Source organism: Lates calcarifer, linkage group LG5, assembly GCF_001640805.2.
Source record: "Lates calcarifer isolate ASB-BC8 linkage group LG5, TLL_Latcal_v3, whole genome shotgun sequence".
Classification (NCBI taxonomy): domain Eukaryota; kingdom Metazoa; phylum Chordata; class Actinopteri; family Centropomidae; genus Lates; species Lates calcarifer.
This window is the reverse complement of record NC_066837.1, coordinates 3,145,942-3,164,325: the sequence shown is the minus strand read 5'-3', so window position 1 is coordinate 3,164,325 and position 18,384 is coordinate 3,145,942. Positions and strand designations below refer to the sequence as shown.

At 40.1% G+C, this 18,384-nt stretch overlaps 1 protein-coding gene across 1 annotated transcript; it reads right to left on the bottom strand.

The window, feature by feature from the left end:
• Positions 1-689: 689 nt before the first annotated feature.
• On the bottom strand, positions 690-18,384 carry mfng (MFNG O-fucosylpeptide 3-beta-N-acetylglucosaminyltransferase). Its single transcript, XM_018672566.2, has 8 exons — positions 17,687-18,384; positions 12,409-12,454; positions 11,585-11,687; positions 10,263-10,416; positions 5,705-5,790; positions 4,712-4,877; positions 4,525-4,610; positions 690-1,222 (listed from the first exon to the last, which is right to left on the bottom strand). The coding sequence occupies exons 1-8, from the start codon at positions 18,047-18,049 to the stop codon at positions 1,171-1,173; spliced, it is 1,056 nt and encodes a 351-aa protein (XP_018528082.1). The 5' UTR covers positions 18,050-18,384; the 3' UTR covers positions 690-1,170.

The following is an 18,384-nucleotide window of genomic DNA, read 5'->3' as shown; positions in this document are numbered from 1 at the left end:
CTGCACATGGCCTCTGCCGCCTATTCCTACACTAACATTTGATTGCATGCATGTCATTGTGAGATTTGTATTCTCGTTCTGAACCCGATCTGTCCAGTGTAAGAGATGTAATGCCTGCAAATGTAAGCTGTTTTGTTTTTTAACGTGGCGAGGAGCAGGTTTCAGGTACGTCACCTGTGACCTTCATGCTCTCAGTGGTTTGTTGTTGTTTCATTTTGGTTTTCTTTTTTCAAATTTAAGGTTTAAAAAAAAAATGAGGCAACTGGGATGAGGAGAAGTTCATTTTAATTTCAGCCAAGGCCTTGAAGGAGCAAGCACAGCTATTGTGGATAAGACTGAGTAAACAGAGCGACAGAGGGAGGAAGGAGGAGGGAAGAAGACAGATGGAGGGGTGGAGGGAAGAAGGTAGAAAGCAAGAAAAGCCAGGGAGGGAGGACAGAAGGTTTGGATAAGGAGGGAGATGTGGGTCAGAATGGCTCATTGTGTGCAGACTTCACTGGCACAAGGACACCATCCCCTTCATAAAAACACACAACCACACACACACACACACACACACATCGAATCTATAAAAACTAAAATAAATTCAGCAACTTCAACCTCAGCACCACCTGAAGATAATTCAGGTCCTGTCGGTGCAGTATGTGTGCAGTTGTAACCATCATCAACTTCATAAAGAAACACTAAAACACAAGATAGATCAAACTTTAATCAAATCAAAGTGCACAGAAATGATGTACAAATAAGAACAGTCTCATTTTCATTTTGTTCATTCGTCATAACAACTTCACAGAGTTTCAGTAAGTTACAAGGACAAGATCTACCTCATCTTAAGTGCTTCACTCCCAACAAATAAAAACAAGCAAACCTTCACGATCTTCTTCAACAGTCTGTGACACAGAGGTGAAGAAGAGAAGGCCTTTTTCACATCATAGACAAGCCTCTCTTTAGATCCTCTTCTCTGAGTAGATGAGTATCAGTCTTATAAACAGACACAGAAGGACTAAGAGTGTGTGTCCAAGGCTTCAGCCACATGTTCTGGTATCTGTATCTAATACTGTTTCATCAAACTGAAACTATTGGTTTTCTCTGCAGAGAAAAGACATACAGTATAATTCCCAGGAAAAGCCTTTCATCCAGGAAGGTCAACAGTCGTCTCTTATGAAAAGCTCATGGACACCAGCTGGTGAAAGGATACAACATGCAGTGGACAGTTTTGAACCTGTAGAAGAGATGAAGAATAACTGATGAAAACTCTTGGTATCCACTGTCAGTGATGTTTGAAGTACTTTATCCTCCATGTTTGATGTGGTTTAAATCTTAATATATGTGTCTCCATATTCCTCTAATACACACTGTGCACATATTAAAGATTGGTTGGTTGTGTGAAAATACATTTCATCATGTTGTAGTTCGTTAACTTGCCAAAGTCTTTTTAATTCTATGGCTTTTTGCCTTTTTATTTGGTAGTGACGGTGTAGAGATAACAAGATTTGGACTGAGATGCAACAAAGATCCCTGGCTGGACTCCAAACAGAGGGGACATTGTGATTATATTGTCAGCGTCTTAAACCTCTGGGCCACCAGGATATCCTCAAACACAAGTCTTGTTGTTGACACTGATAAGTGAAAGCGCCTCAGTGAGGTTCAAAAATCAGTTTTATATAGTTATATAGAGTCTTCGCCAAGATATCTGCAGATAGAAATACCACCCAACGCTTGTACTGCCAAGTGGTCAAGTTGCAGTTTACATCCATGTCTGTCCAGATGGGATTTAATGAAAGGTTTTTTTGTGAGATCACAGAGACCTTTAACTAACAAAATCTAATCAGTTCATCTTTGAGTCAAAGTGGATGTTTGTGCCAAATTTGAAGAAATTCCCTCAGAATGTTACTGAGCTATCACTCACACAAGAATGGGACGCACAGACAGACGGACGGTTACTCAGTCCTGCTTCACAGGACTGTGACAGATCAGTTTTTGCAGGTCTGAGTCTGCAGTGACCCTTACTGATATATAATGTTGTTCAGATTATGGCCATATGATCTGTAGTGTGAACTGTAGTCTCTGTTGGCTCCATTGTGCGTTAAAGGGGACATAAAGTTACTGATGACTTTGTATTGTCCTCTATCAGCAGCCAGTAGAGGCTGCGACAACACTGATACAGATGATCTGCTACTGCAAAAAAAGAAAAAGCTACAGCAGCTAAAAATAGTCCAGCAGCATCTAATGAAAATGTCACAGAGTAATGTCATAATACTAGAATGTTTATGCTACTTTATGATTTTTTACCTCCGGCAAGGAGATTATGTTTCTTTTTTGCTTATTCATGTCTTTTTTTGGGCTCTCTTTTCTTGGTTAGTAGGCGATCTCAAGAACTTGTTAAAAGTTTTAAAATTAATATTGTTGGGTAGAAAGTAGAGCAAAGAACAAGTGATTAGTAGTTTGTATTCTAATTTTTTTTGCTTGTTCGTTTAAATAAATTCTGCATTTCTGGCCTTGAAAGTGTTTTATCTGCTTTTATTATATAAAAAGTTTTGTGTTTTGGATTGCACTTCTTGCTGATACTGTCCCAAGCACAGTTTTTGGTTTGGCATTTAAGGATTTCTTAACTTTGTGAGAAATGTTTTTTGTCTCATCTCGCATTTAATTTGCACTTAACTGAGACACATCTGGCACATGTCCCATTATTAACATCTTCTATTATCATTTCTTTTCTTATTCTCAGTTTTGACTTGACTCTGTCTTTTTATGACATTTAATGCTTGAACGTCTAAGAAGCAGATGGGTGGGAAATCTTTGCTTGACAGTTTCAAATGCCAGAGCACTTCATTAACCCCACTTTGTGCTTTGGGACAGCAAACTTCTTCCATCATGTCCCTTAAGAAGTGCTGCACTGTGCAAAAAATGCACCAGGGTAATGAGTGTTTTATGACATTTGGTGATCAAAGTGACCTTGTTTGTTCATGTAGCTTCAGTCCTGACTGTTTCCCAGGCTGTCCACGCAACTTTGTCTCTGTCTTTTCTTATCATTTATTAGTAACAGCATTTTCATATTACAAAATTCAACTCGTTCTCCAAACCTGTTTAATGATGCTGTCCACAAATCATATTTCTCATGCTGCTACATTCTTGACCTGATTTCTTTAGAAAAACAAACTTATTTCCCACAAATACGTCTGGGTAAACAAATAAAAAGTTACTGTTTAGAAACCCGACCAACTTTGTTTTTTTACAGGCTGATGAACATTTGACCTGCTCCTTTAAGGCTGCAGCAATGTTGAGCGTAACTCTGTGCGACACCAGTGGATGGAAACAAATGGAAAGAGCTCGCCGTGGAGTGTTTGTGGTGATATGTTCTTACAGCTGAAGATGGCGAGGACTGGGAGAGACAAACACATCTGTCGTTATGTTGCGTTACATCAAATTGCTTTTATCTCTGACTGAACAGGAGCTACAGGGGCGTCACATCTTCAGGTCAGATCATCGCTGAAGAAAAACTGAGAGCAGGGGATTTCTTTAAACAAAGTGGACCACAGCCAACAGTCACCGTGCCAGAGCGATGAACTATTCATGCAATGCCAGGGTTAATCAGTCCTAAATATTTATTAATGCTGAGTATTTGATTTCTTGATTACATTTTCTAAAGTAAAATTAAGTCCATATTCAGAAATTCAAGATTTGGAACAAAGTAATATCTAATTCAAGAATCGGTCAGGCTGTCCAACACTTTTGTCCAGAGTGAGATATCTCACTATATGATATGTCATAGAGCACAGTCATAGTCCCCTAAGAGCATTTTACTTGGTGAATCCAGAGATTTTGTAGCACCACCATCATGTCAAATAAAAACTATAATTCTATGAAATTTGTCATTCTGTCCTTTTCACATCTCAAAACTGAATCATCAGATGTATCCTTCAGACGTTTCTACTTTAAAGGGAATAAAGGTTTTTTACTCTAGCACCACCCTCAGAACAAACCTTACTTCCGCTACCTGTGATGCTGTTAGAATAAGGTACGTTTTTCCAAATCAACCAGTTTCATATGGTGTTATGTAGTGATCGCTGTAGCCTCTAGGGGGGAGCACTATACGAGGTCCAGCTGCATTGAGGACTGTCTCACCAGTACCATTTTCCTGTCTGTTTTTGCCAGTAAAGCTCTTAACTGTAAGGTGTTAGGATTTTCTTGTAAATGTAAAAATTGTAAATTTATGCGCCTCTTTTGCTGAAACAGTTCCAGCAGATGATGAAACCAAGGCATGGTAACTAATTAGAATGTGAGTGGCAACTACAGGGTAACAATAAGTAGGAAAACATAGTGTAGGGTAGAGAAAATTCAGCTGTGCATGCATGTATATATTTGTTTGTGGGTGTGTGGTGAGGTCCTCTTCATTTCATACTAAACTCAGCCAGCTGCATGCACTGTAGAAAGTGCAAGCTGTTAGTTATGTTTCATTGTAGAATTTCAGCAGCAGCGGTGCACTGCGTGTAGGGGAAGCACTGAGTGGAGTGACAGACTAACCTGGAGGGGTCGTCCTCTTTAGAGAAGCTTCCTTTCACCTCAATGCTGTTCATTTTGTTCTCAAACATCCCATAGCTCAGTGTCACCTGCAGTGGAGAAAAACACACACACACAATTGTAAGAAGAAGTGTCTACAGGCATGTGTGTGTGTGTGTGTGTGTGTGTGTGTGTGTGTGTGGGTCAGTACCTGGTGTGGGATGCTTCTGTGGCTAATGAGCAGCAGGTTTTCCAGGTGAGAGTGGAACAAAGGACAGTGGACCATGGAGATGCCCAACCTCTTCTCCACAATAAAGCCCACTGTACAGTCATCAGGGAGACGGATGGTCGCAGATGTCTGCTCAAACCGGGAGCCACTGAAATACAAACATAAAAACCCCACAAACATATTACTACTGTAGATTTACATTTGACAAACAACATCTAACCAAAGACTTTGTCTCCTGATACATCTACAGATCACAGGTTGGGCCTTTAAACTCCATTCTTTTCTGGTTATGGGGATTTTGTTTCAGTAAAACTATAAAACTGCCTAACTTTCAACCCAAAAGGATAATGTTGATGATTTTGCATGTTTAGGCCAATTAACTATTTACTGGGTGTGCTTTACTGCTGACCTTTTCCAAAGAACACCGTAAATTTTTAGATTGATTCCCCACTTTCTAGCCCTGGGCGGCCATTAGTCTCAGTTGTTTGAGCGCAGTATAAATATAAACTTGCAGAGACCTGACACTTACTTTAGATTGGTGATTCATCACTGTGAACATTTAGTCAGCTTTAATTTTTGGCCAGAGTTATGCTGCTGGTTGATGCAGATGAACACAACAGTGGTGGTCAGAAAAAGTCTTCATTGTGAGAAGTCATGAAATTCACATTATGTCCTCTATGACATTTGTGTATAGTAGCTGCCAGAAGGATAGAAAGTCTCTCTCACAAACTTAGCACATAATTAGATGAGGAACTTTGGTATAATTTGGAAAATGGTAAGTAAAAGCAATTTGTGGTAAATGGGCTGAAACATACAAAAAAACGATTTAGTTTAATTTGCTATTGAATTAGCATTAACCAGTTTTAACTGTCTCACTATATTTCTCTTTATTTGCACTAGCACTGGCATTTGGTCAAAGACAGATTAAATACACACACACACACACACAAGCAGGGAGTATCAATTCATAAATACCTGGCCCATGGAGCCATCTTCTCTGCCAGCCGCCGACTGAGACAGAAACCTGCTCCTCCTGTAGCAAACCAGAACCGTACCTCCCTCTGAGTGACAACACACACACACACACACACAGAGAGAGAGAGAGAAGAGAGATATCAACAAATACATACATGCAAACACAAATATGTCTAGTTTAGAAAAGCATGTTTAAAATCCATCGATCAACAATTGCACTGCACCAAAATGAGAAAAAAAAACCTCATTAATGTCAATGAGAGCACTGTGTTGGCAGGGAGGGGGTCCCATTACAGATTCTACAGAGAAGGCTCCACTCCTCCACCGCCTCCACTCTATAATTTGAGACAAACACAAGTGAGAAGGAGCTGCTGAGGAAATGTGATGTATGAATAACAAGCTAATTCATTTAGCATGTTTGAACTATAAATTGTTTGCTTTTTGTTTGTCATTCCACGCTTTGTCATATGTCTACTTACTAACCCCTGACCCAGACCACAACGGTGTTAAAATCTGTAAACGTGACACAAAATGTCCTGAAAGTGGCGCACAGTGTGTACACAGTCCCATAAGATCACATTATAGTCGCTGTTCTACAAGTAGGCTATGCTCCAAAAACCATAGCATATTTTAATGGTATTAAACAGGTCTACTTCAGAGAATTTAAATTATAGTGTGACTGTGAGCCTGTCTGACCCTCGAGTAAAGAGCCTTTTACCTTCACCTCTTTTGCCCTCCAGGAATATTGGGAATTTTTAGCAGACTGACGCAATATCTTTCCCTCTGACACAAATGATGTCTGCAATAGATAAGAAATGAGAAAGAGCACCTCCATCACTGAGCTTAAATAATAAAGTATAACACTTCTCTGTCTTTCTCCTCTCTGGTTTCCCCTCAGATGTGTATTGATTGCTCGGCCTTTTCCAAACCAGCCTGCCATGATTTACCTGTCTTTATCTGCTATAAACCATTAAGGTGATTTTTTATTCTGCTGTTTTGTTTGTGTGTTTTTCACAGCAGTCAAATTAGGAGTTTAAAGGAGAGCGAGCTGTAATTACAGAACGAATTAGAAGCCCATCTCTGCCCTTTCCTTTTGTTTCAGTTCTTCTCCTTTCCGTCCTTGTTTTCTTGGCATTTCATCATTTCCTTTCCTTTTTCTTTTCCCATTTCCTGCCTCGTTGTTTGCCCTTCTCTGTCGTTCTCCCCATCCATCCCATTCATTTTGATTTCTCTCTCATCCTTTTCATTCCTTTGGATCTTTTTCTTCCCTTTTGTTTCAAAGGATATTCTGTTCCTTAAATTTCCTTTACTTTCTGTCGTCCCCCCTTTTCTTACCATTGTTTTCTTTTAGTTCTTCTTTGAATTCCTTTCTTTCTGTTTTACTTTCTCTATTTTCCTTGTCTACTCTTTTATTTTATTTTATTTTCTTATCATTCCTTTCCTTCTCTCATCTTCCTCTCAGCCTCACAATAGTGACAGGAAATCGAAAAAGATAGGCAGCGAAATGTAAGAGAATGAGAAGAGGAGACAGAGAGGAGCCTGACATCGGTTTTTGTTTTCTCCATCACCCATCCAAGCTCGGCAAAGGATGGAAATGATGAAAAAAAGGAAGAGAGGAGAGAAGTGAAAGAGAGTGAACAGCCAGAAAATGGAAGAGGAAGGAAAGAGAGAGAAAAGGAGATTGGAAGCAAAGATAAATAAAGATTTATTTTTCAGTGTAAATGGGTGCAATCAGAGCAGAGAATGTGACACAAGGGAGATGGAGAGAGTCGTTTCGAGAAATGAGAGAGAGGGATTGAGAAGTGCAGGGAGAAAGGAGAGAGAGAGAGAGGATGACATGCTATTCAGAAAGCTTGCTGGAATCATGATGCACTTTAACTCAATGGGAGCATTAATCCTACTGTAAAGCATGTGAACTCAGTGACACATATACACGCATATACATGCACGCACGTATACAACACACACACACACACACACATAGGGAGTATAGTTGCATGTGTATTCAAAAACAAACTATCGACCACCTGCAGTTTGACAACCTCCTTCCCCTAAGGAGTCTTCCTCACTGTGTGTGTGTGTGTGTGTGTGTGTGTGTGTGTGTGTGTTTTACCTCAAATCAATATCCCAACAAAACTCTAATCACTCATTGATCCACTGGGTCTGAAAATCTTTCCCATGTGAACAGAACACACAGAGCATCACATTCCCTGTATCTCCATACATACATACATACATTCATCTCGCTACCCCTAGCTGCATCCTCCCATCCTCCCTTCAGCTGCGATGAGAATGAAAATGAATGAAAAAAACTGGAAAGTATGGATCTTGCATGGCAGTAGTTAACCTGGCTGGGCTGCATTTTGGCACAAAACCAATAAGAAAAGACCTCAGCTTTGTTTTATAGTTCATTAGTGTCGTCGGTAGAACAGCAGAGCATCAAAAAGGAAAGAAAAAAGGAAGGAAGGAACAGTGGATTAACAGAACGAGGGAGGAAAGGAGGGAAAGGAGGAAGAACAAAAGAACAGAAACTTAAGAGGATGAAGCATTTATGTAAAAGTTGAAATTAAACTCACAACAGAAACACACAAACAGTGCAGAGGCATTCAATCCACACACAACACCAGCAGCATCTGAGGTGTCCAGGTGTCTCCACCAGGGAGACTAACATCAGAGACAAACAACAGCTGGTCTGTTCAATGAACAATAATAGTTTTCAGTTTGCCACATGGCAAGTACATAGGAGGAAAACCAGGGTTGATTTTATTCATATTCTTTCTTTCTTATATCTTGAATTATAGTTGCAGATATAGTTCAGAAGTTAACATACAGTACAGAGAGAAAGAAATTAAATGAGGTTTGAGTGGGTACATATGGCGTTTCCCTTCACTAAAGACTTGGAGTGCAAGGTTCACATATTTGAGGTTCACATACTGATGCACAACAGTCTGTGTGGCTCTTGCAGTCAAATATAAACTGTTAATGTTTTATAAGTAGAACTGGATGGACAATTGATGTGGGTCAGAAAATGCTGACCCTGTGGACTGACTGACAGGTGACAGTTGAAAACAGATACCTGTGAGACTAGAAATATGATCCAGAAAGTCCAGCTTGAGTTAAACTTTAAACTCCCAAACACTGCACAACAGCGCCTCGTTGCAGTAAAACCTGAACTAGATCCAACATTTTTGCTGGACGACCCTATGTCATACCAACAGACTGGTTCCATTCCATACCACACTTGGCTTTTTCTTAAATGCAGTGAGTGATTACACAGGATATTTCAGCTGCACTTAAACAGCAGTTAAGCTCCACGGATTAAATGTGATTTGTTGAACACTTGTCTTTGATTGGTCTGGTTTCCAAGGTAGAAGAAAGGGTCAGAAAGTTGGAAAACTAGAATAGAGAGATGTGTAGTTGTGAGCAGTAACAGAAGGACTTTGGTTAGTTTCCACAGTGCAACACTGGGAAAGAGAGAGAGGAGAAAGAAGTAAGGAAACAAACAAAGAAGACAAGAAGGAAGGATAGAAGAATAGCAGTGGAGGGAGTCATGAGAATCAGTGAGTGAATGACAGCAGGTCTGTTTAGGTAGGATGGAAGAAATAGGTAGTGAAATGAAAGAATGAGGAAAGAAGAAATTCAAGATGTAAAAAGAGATAAAGAATTTCACAGGGCAGCACAGCTAGAAAAAATAAATCTGTGGAGTCACATCCAAGACAGTAATGTATCACAGAGGGGTCACCCTGCCTTAAGGAGTTATCGGCCCATATAAATTAAATTCGGTCTGGGTTTCTGGGGAGTTATAGAGTACTGTGGTGTAAATGCTGTTTCAGAGGCTTTTCCAATGCTGCCAAGAAAAAAAATGCTCAGAGGCAACTGAATCTCATCAATCTGTGTACAAATACCACAAGTTTATACTTTCAAATTGTGTGCACTGCATATGCTGAACCTTTCCATGTTGTTTGGGTTAAATGGTTAAATTTAGGCACAAAAACCACTTGGTTAGGATGAGGGATAAAACAGTCAAATTTAGTGTAAAAGTGCTAAAAATTCTGGTACAAATGTGCCCACCTTCTCATAATACACCAACAATCACCTCATAAAATGAAACTCAAGTATCATCTGCGTCATAAGACATGAAGTCATGTTATTTGTATGTGAATGGAAGAGAAGAGGCTGTCTTAGGAAACACTATCAACTTATAATTAGTTAACATGAAACATTTGAACTGTTGAATACTGTCGCAAAAAAGTGCTTGTGATAGTGACTCACCAAACAAGTGACTACAAAACTACATCTGAAGAGCCTCTTCGAGTCCTTCTCTCAGTGTGGTCATTTTTTCCTACTAGACGACAGCCTGCTCTTAAGATCACACTCTGAAGTGTTTCACATTATAAAACTTTTTAAAAAATGTATTTGTTTGTTTACTATGAGAGAAGCAAAGTTCCTCTGACATCATGAACAACACAAGCTGGTATCTGATCACTCGTTGATGCCCTGAATCTGCCAAGAATCCCATAAAACGAAATGAAATGAAATAAAAACTGTGTTATGGTACCGTTGCGTTGCCCTCCAGAAGTTCGTGTGCAGTGATGGGCTTGTCCAGGCTCGGTTTGCCCACATAGATGTCGCCTTCCTGGGGGAAGGCTGAGAGCAGGGAGACGAGGGCGTCTGGGTTCAAATAGTTATCATCATCCACATGACAAAACCACCTGATGAGCAACAGGAAAAAAAACATGCAGTTAAAATACAGTAGTTCAAGAGTTTAAAACCTCATCTACCTTCTTCTTGGATTCATTCCTGTACAGAATAAATCCAACAACACTTCTCAAAGACTTCAAAATTACTCGAGCTAGAAAAGGCGTCACAGTAAACAGTCAAATGTTTCCTTCTTTATCATTGTGACTGTGTTGGCTGTTTTTATATCAGTACACACATTGTGTTCCATTGAATAACCTTGTGCCTGTAGGAAGACAGGAAATAATTGCTCAAATCCATCAAAAACGTTTGCCTAGATCTGTGATTGAATCTGTGAATCAAACTCAAGGTCACTAACTATGTTTCTTTGGATTAGTCAGCTGTACAGTTATCTATGTGTAAAACTCAGGAATGATTATTTCTGACACTTCTTGTGTCATCATTGTGTATATTTGGTGGACTGCTATCTCAGGAAACACAACTGTCATCATGTCGTTTCACTGTGTTACTCTGAGTGATCAAGCTGTTTGATTTCCTTTGCCACCTTAATGACTGGACATGATGTCAAAGCTTCTTTCCAAACCAAACAGACTCTTGCTGCAACATCAGAGTCCAAATGACAAAGCTGCTGGTACCAGTCTGAAGTGCTGTCTTGTTTCCTCTGCCATCCTAATAGCTGTCCAACAACACAAAAGGCTTCTTTCCAAACCAAACAGCCTCACTTCTCTCTTCACTCCAAATAACAAAGTGGGGCTTGGAACCAAAGTGAAATGCTTTTTCATTTCCTCTGTCATCTGAATAACAAGACAGCAGTCCCTGCGTCAGTCATACACTGAACACAAGCTGTTGAGCTTCATCGTATTTTCCACAAATCAAAATATGACCGAATATCAACACATTGTCCAGAGAACATGAAGCCTCAAGCAGCATCATGAGTTACACGAATCCAAATCACTGAGTCTCCTCTGATTATCAATATAAGTCTGACCATAGAAGTTGGCTCCTGTGTTTATGCTTATGTAAACGTTACACAGAAGATTATTTACTTCTTTGATTTCTCCTTTCACTACCTGCAGCTGTAAGAGCCCGATTTCCCCACGGTGATCATTAAAGTCTGTAATCTTAATCCGATCTTTAAATCCAGTGCAGGCAGGATGATAGATGGACCTTAATGTGTCTCACCTCTTGTCTGAGGCCATGAAGCCGTCATACTCAGCAGACATCTTGCAGGACAGAGCCTGCTGGCTGTGATCTGACTGGCAGCCTGTTACCACCATGTTATAACCTGGTAAGAGAGAGAGACAGAGGGAGACATAAAACTGGATGTTCTCCGTTCCACATGATTATACTGCAGGTACTGATGATAATTAATTGTGTGAAACTGGTTTATATCCAAGAGACAGAACCTAGAGAGATGCAGAGAGAGAATGGAGGAGAGCAGTGAGGAAAAGGGCTGGAGGAAGTGAAAAGAAAAAGAGAGGGAAGAGAAAGCAAGAGAATGAAGGAAAGCCTGACAATGGAAGAATGAATACAATACAGAGCAAAAGTCTGTGAGGATTGGAAGAGAAGGAGAAAAGAAGAAGTGCAAGCAGATGAAAAACAATAGAGAAGGATTTTAAGAAGCACAAAAGGACCAAAGAAAGAAACAAAGAATAAGACCAGGACATTACAACCAAATGTGACTGTGTGATTCCACAACCGTGAGCATTAATCTGCTGTTCCACTCTTCTGCATGTTTGAGACCCTTTAAACAAGATTCCTGTTGCAGCTGCACATGATGTTTTCAACCAAGTCACAAAGTTGCAGCTACAAATGAGCAAGTCGGCCGGCAGCTAGAAATGGACCCACTGATTCAGTAGATTTTGAGTGGTAATCTACCACCATTATCATTGTATAAATGACAACAGCATGTTTGTGCATGGGGGCATTATCATGTTGAAACAGGAAAGGGTCTCTTTTTGGTCGCATCAGTTTGTGTGTAAATTAGATTCAAGACTGGTGCTTACCCTCTGAACTTAAGTCCTCATCCTCCGTGTCTGTGAAAATGAACGTCTAGACAAAAAAATACAGAAAAACAAAAAGAGAGAAAATGGTTTAAACACACCCCCCTTGATTATACATGCTTCTTTTCCACATCTGTAACAGAACATCCTGAAAGCACCTTCATTAAGGAGCGAACACACACAAACACACTCGTGTACGCATGGGATCAATATAGTTTTGAATGGAGCAAATTCAATGTGACAAAAACAAGGCTCCCCACTGTGAGCTAAAACAATGACTCACTGCACACAGGCACATCACACACACACACACACACACACACACACATTTATGGCCTAAATCGGTAAGAGGAGCACTATGTGGCCAAATCAATTTGTTCTTTGGCAGATATATGAGTCAAATAAGTCTTGAATCACGCACACTCACACACACACACACCTTGTGTTATTATTGTGTTACTATTCTCACAGCCCTCACAGCCTGTTCTTACAGTCATTCAACCAGACAGATAGATAGATAGATAGATAGATAGATAGATAGATAGATAGATAGATAGATAGATAGATAGATAGATCTGTAGTGCAATACTGACCTCTGGTGGTGTAAAAAATCATTAAATCACTCAACCATCTATATCTTATTTTTGTTTACTGTCACTTATCAAGCTGAGTCTGGAAAGATGTATTATATTCCTTCTCTTTCTTCGATTCAAATGCAAAATCAACCTTTTAAAATTCACCAACACTAACAGTATTTCCACAACCAGCTGGAATCCTGTGCCAGTTTCATCTAGACACTCCACTGAAAAGATTAAAATGCATATGGGGTATGAGTCATTGAGACTGGGGAGGTTTGAACCAGAGGATTTGAACAAGCAACCCTTGTGTTGCACTCCATCTCCGCAGCCCCCCAGGATGAACTGCGCGGCGTGTTCGACTTTCTCCACCAGGCAGACACTAAATAACCTCAGAGGAGGACAAATCGCCCGATAGATAAGATAAACACAAACCGTAACTCATGTTTTATTTAACTCCTTGGAATGTATTAATGTGTCTCCTGACATTATGGCTGGAGGACAATAATACTAACAGTGTTTCAGAAATACAACTTAAGACATTTTAAATGAGCTCTGTCCACAACATACAGCCACTGATATCAGCCGCACTGAGATTAAAATAAAGTTTAATGTGACAGAGGGCAATTTCTCATGTCTGAGCAGGCCTTTTATTTTCCAGAGGCTATTATTTTTTCATATAAACACTTCATTGTGATGCTGATATATTTTTGTGCATATTAATAATCAAAATATTTTACAAAAAGATGGTTTGGGGGTGTGGAGATACACAGACGCAGTGTGAAGAGGCCTAAACAGAAAGACAAAGTGTTGAAATGCTGCAGTATGAGGTCAATTATTAGTGCATTTAAAATGACAGCAGCAGAATTAATGCAACATACAATAAATTAATTTAAAATGGCATGTGGATATGTAGTGAATTACAAATGTGAGGGAAATATGAAGGCAAGAGATGTGACTTAACCCAGACACAAGAGTGTGTGTGGGTGTGATAGAGGGAGGAACAGCGGAGGTAGACGGGTAAAAGAGTGAAGCAATCAGGGTGTGAAACTGAATTTTCCACAATAAAGAGACACTGAGCACATGATGTGTGTGCATATGTGAGTATGTGTGTGTCCTTACATTAAAGTGACTAATCTCCATAATATTCTCTCCACTGTTCTCTAAAGAGAGGCTGCGTGTATTTAAGCACATTGTTTTACTGTACCAAGCCCAGTTCATCCATCAACTCTTAATACTCTCTCTCGTGTGTGTGTGTGTGTGTGTGAGAGAGAGAGAGAGAGAGAGAGAGAGAGAGACATCAGACACCCTCTAAATCTTCACTTTGGTCATTATACCAATACACACCAATCAAACTCTCCCCTCCCTCACTTGTTCTCCCAAAGGCCTCTTTTTTTTACCTTTGTCCATCCCTCCCTCTCATCCCTCTATCACTGAAGCAGAAGGAGGAGTAATGAGATACCTGAATCAATCCTCTTCACTGCCATCACCACAACAACCACCACCACCACACACCCCAGTAAAACCCCAAGAGAAAGAGCCACCATCACGCTTAGTTTCCTCCCCTCTGGTCATAACTCACACTAAACTACCTGCACTGAAATCAGTCAACCTGGGCTGAGGAACAAAAATGGCGGACTGTCGACTTGCAGCGGCTCATAAACAGAGTTTGAGAGGACATTTTATTGAGGTCAGGCAGGAATGCATAAATCTCACCTTGTTTTTCACACTGTTAAAGGGCCATTAAGTAAGATTTGTACTGCCCCATAGCACAAAATGACTGTAATATATCTAGATAAGGTTTTGATCTACACTTCAGTAATTCCTCAGCTGTGTGATGGGAATCTGGCCTTCAGATCTGCCATTTGGACCTTCACTCTGTTCCACAGCGGCATTTTGAGATGCCTCCAGGGAACACTGCTGAGAGTAATTGAGGGTAGAGAGAAAATCATTTTATTACTTTATCCATGTAGATTTACCTGGCTGCTTCTGGGATTTAACCCAACAGTCACTATATTTTATTCAACACTGTATTATTATTATTGTCAAACAGACATTACTTTCCAGAGTTTTCACACACTGCACACAAAGTGTTTGGTGGATGGATGAACTGTTGTTTGTTATGACCAAATATGCTTCCTGCAAAACTAATGACATACCCATCAGCCTCAGCTGTACTTTGTACCTGATGCTAATTATCAAACCATGCTAAACTAAGATGATGAACATGGCAAACATCATACCTGCTAAACATCACATTACAACATGTGTTAGCACTGAAACTGACAGCACATTAGCATGCAGAGATTAGCGTGATAGGCTAATAATCGTACTTAACCATTTCAACTTTTTTGCCTCAACACTCCTGTTTCTGGCTCTAAGCAGACCAGCGACAGTGTTTAGTGACAGAAGCTGGTTAGAAATGGCTTTTCACCTTGTAAGTGGACAAAGCCTTGTGGTTTGTGTGTGTATGTGTGTGTGTGTGTGTGTGTGTGTGTGGGTAGGTAAGATGAGGTTTGCTGTGTTCTGCAATCAGTCTCTCCACTTCCTGTTCTATGACCAGTTTCCGTTTCAGTATTGTTAACGGAGTCTCCACATGGCGGCTGCTTCCCCTCAGCCCAGACAACCTGCCTGCTGAGCTTCCTGTGTCTGTGTGTGTATGTGTGTGTATTGCTGTATCTGTACTTGTATCTTTGTGTGTCCATGTGCCTATACATATATATATATATATATGAGTGGGTCTGTTTTTGTTTGTGGGTGTGATATGTGATAGTACTTACATACATTAACAGGCCAAAGTGAAGATAAATCAGTCTTTTGCAACCAGAAAGAGGAAGATGCTGTCCATATCTTCCTCTTTCACACTTAAAATAATGCCTCAATAAAATCAGCTCTCCTTTGAAAAGTCTTTCTGCACTATGACACTGAAAACAAGAAACTAGAGGATGAAGACTTCCTCTTAAGATCACAAGATCATTGTTTCACTAATTTCACTGAAGGAAACAAACTCTGTTTCATGAACTATAACATGGAATTAAATGAAATAAAGTCTCTTCATAGAGCATTTTTGAAAGACATGTTTGTTACAAGGTCATTTTGCAATTGCTATTATTTTCTCCACCCCATTAAAAGCAATGAGGGTAGGCCAATTAACAGACACACCTCTTTGTAAGGTGCAGTACAGTTCAACAGCAGCACAAATTGCCGCCTCCAAAATGATCTTTAACAGTTTCACAAACTGAACAATACAGTCCATTGTATTTTAAAGTGTATTCCACTGTTTCTAAAGTCTTATTGACAAGACAATTAGACAACAAGCAAGATGCCAGCAAGAGAGAGAGAGAGAAACCTGACAGACAACAAAACACAATTTAAATTTTGATTAGACTGTTACTTGTCAATTTCACTTTGGCAATAGCTTTTGTATTTCATGCCAGTAAAGCACCTTTGAATTGGACTATGGTAGAAGTCAAAGAGAAGACGGGGAGAAAAACTGGAGCACTGCCAGAACTCCTGTGTGATCAAAATCTTATTCTGACTCTGAAGGCAGTCTGTCATAGGCTTAAAAGTAACTGTCTGACATTATGAGGAGCTTTTGTGCAGAGGGTTAAATGTGGAGTGTCCAGTTAGCTTAGCTTATCACAAAGACTGGAAACTGGAGGAAACAGCTCACCTGGCTCTGATGAAGGTTAACAAAACATGGCATCTTATTTCATCACTGTGAAACTGTCAGGGAACCAGCTGAGAGAAGTTAAAGCGCCCAGCCAAGAAACAGTCCACCACCACTGACACTGTACCAATTTAATACTTTGGTTTTTGTATGAATTAAACAAACAAGACTTAATGTAATAACTTAAGAGTTTTAGAGGAGCTGGTAGGAGGAGTTTGTTACTTTTTGATACAGTCAATCTAGCCGTTCCACCCTGTTTCCAGTCTTTTATGCTAAGCTAACCAGCTGCTGGCTGTAGATTCCTATGTACCATATAGACATGAGGGTGGTCTCACACACCTCATCAAATAAAGACAGCAAATAAGTGCATTTCCCAAAAGTTGGATTTTTCCCATAGAAGGGATGATCTGCCTTTTAAACAGGATTCATTACAGGATAACAGATATCCCAAAGGCAAGACTTTCAGACAGGTTTGTTGATCTTTCACCAAAACAATTTGATAGTTAACCCTGGTCTGATCATGTCTGCAGTCTTTAAACCAAACTAAACCTTAAACAGTGGCAGTAATTACATTTCTCAGTTTGAAAACTCTGATAACAAAGTTTCAACAGGTCGTAAAGAACTTTTAACCATGTTTTACATTGCTTCCTGTCATTTGCAATTTAATCTATATATAATCAGTAGGATAGTTAACTTGGTCATGGCCATGTCCATCAGAAATGTTGCAGTTTCAAAGCAGGAAGGAAGTGTGTTTTCACTGTTTTTTCATCATTCGGTCTACAGCACATGTCTTCTAACAGGCCTGATGATGAGTCAGATATTTGATCTTGTTATGAAATAAAAGCAGAGAAATACTGACTTGAGTTCCAGGCTTAAACTTCTTACTGATGAAAACCTTAGATATATAGAAAGTTTGCTTTGATTAAGACATATGAAGATCCGTAATTTAATGAGTCTTTCTTTTAGTTGAGGCTGCATCAGTAAAACTAATGGCTCTAAGAATTTGCAGAATAGCACAGATACAACAGAGACTCACGTGCGCCTTGGATTTGGAGATCCATGTCTCCAAAAGGAGCGCAAGACGCGTCTTGTGGAACCTCCCCGTGGTCTTCACAGCAATGAAGATGTCCTCTTGCTTCAGCTTCGGCTGGGTGACATGTGCACCCTCATTCACCGGGTGTCTACCGTTCCCGCTGCTGCTGTTGGTAGCCGGCTTCTGTGCGTCGTTGTCCGGGGAGGGAGCCTGCTGTATGGCGCGGTGGAGCGCACCGGGTGATGAGTCGTGGACCACTCTGAGTTTGGGAGGGTTGCTGGTGCGCAATTGAAAATCCACGTAGAGAATGATGAAGAAGGTGAAAATCAAGACAGGCAACCTCCGACGGATCCATTTCTTATGCATTTTAGAACAAAAAGTTAATTATATCCCACAAAGTGTTAAAACCATGTTCTCGGTTCCGTTATGTTAATTAGTTTTGGTCTCATGTCGTTTCCCCATCACCTTCTCTTCCTTCTTTATAGCGTTTTCGTCGCTGTTCCTCATTAATTGACTCTTTATTTACATGTTTTTAGACCGTTTGTCAGAGTCATTTTAATCATGAATCTGATTAGTGGCTAAATTTCATATGTTGTGAAATCACCGGCACGACACGACTGATTTCCTCTCATTTTCTGCGTAAAAGCCGCTGTCACCAGGATATATTTGACTTGGTCACAGACGCTGCTTGGCCCACCCTA

Coding starts and splice junctions, on each gene's coding strand:
- mfng (XM_018672566.2), bottom strand. CDS start 18,049: ATGCATAAGAAATGGATCCGTCGGAGGTTGCCTGTCTTGATTTTCACC. Junction 11,688..12,408: donor TGAGGACTTAAGTTCAGAGG/GTAAGCACCAGT, acceptor CTCTCTTACCAG/GTTATAACATGGTGGTAACA. Junction 5,791..10,262: donor TTCTGGAGGGCAACGCAACG/GTACCATAACAC, acceptor GTTGTCACTCAG/AGGGAGGTACGGTTCTGGTT.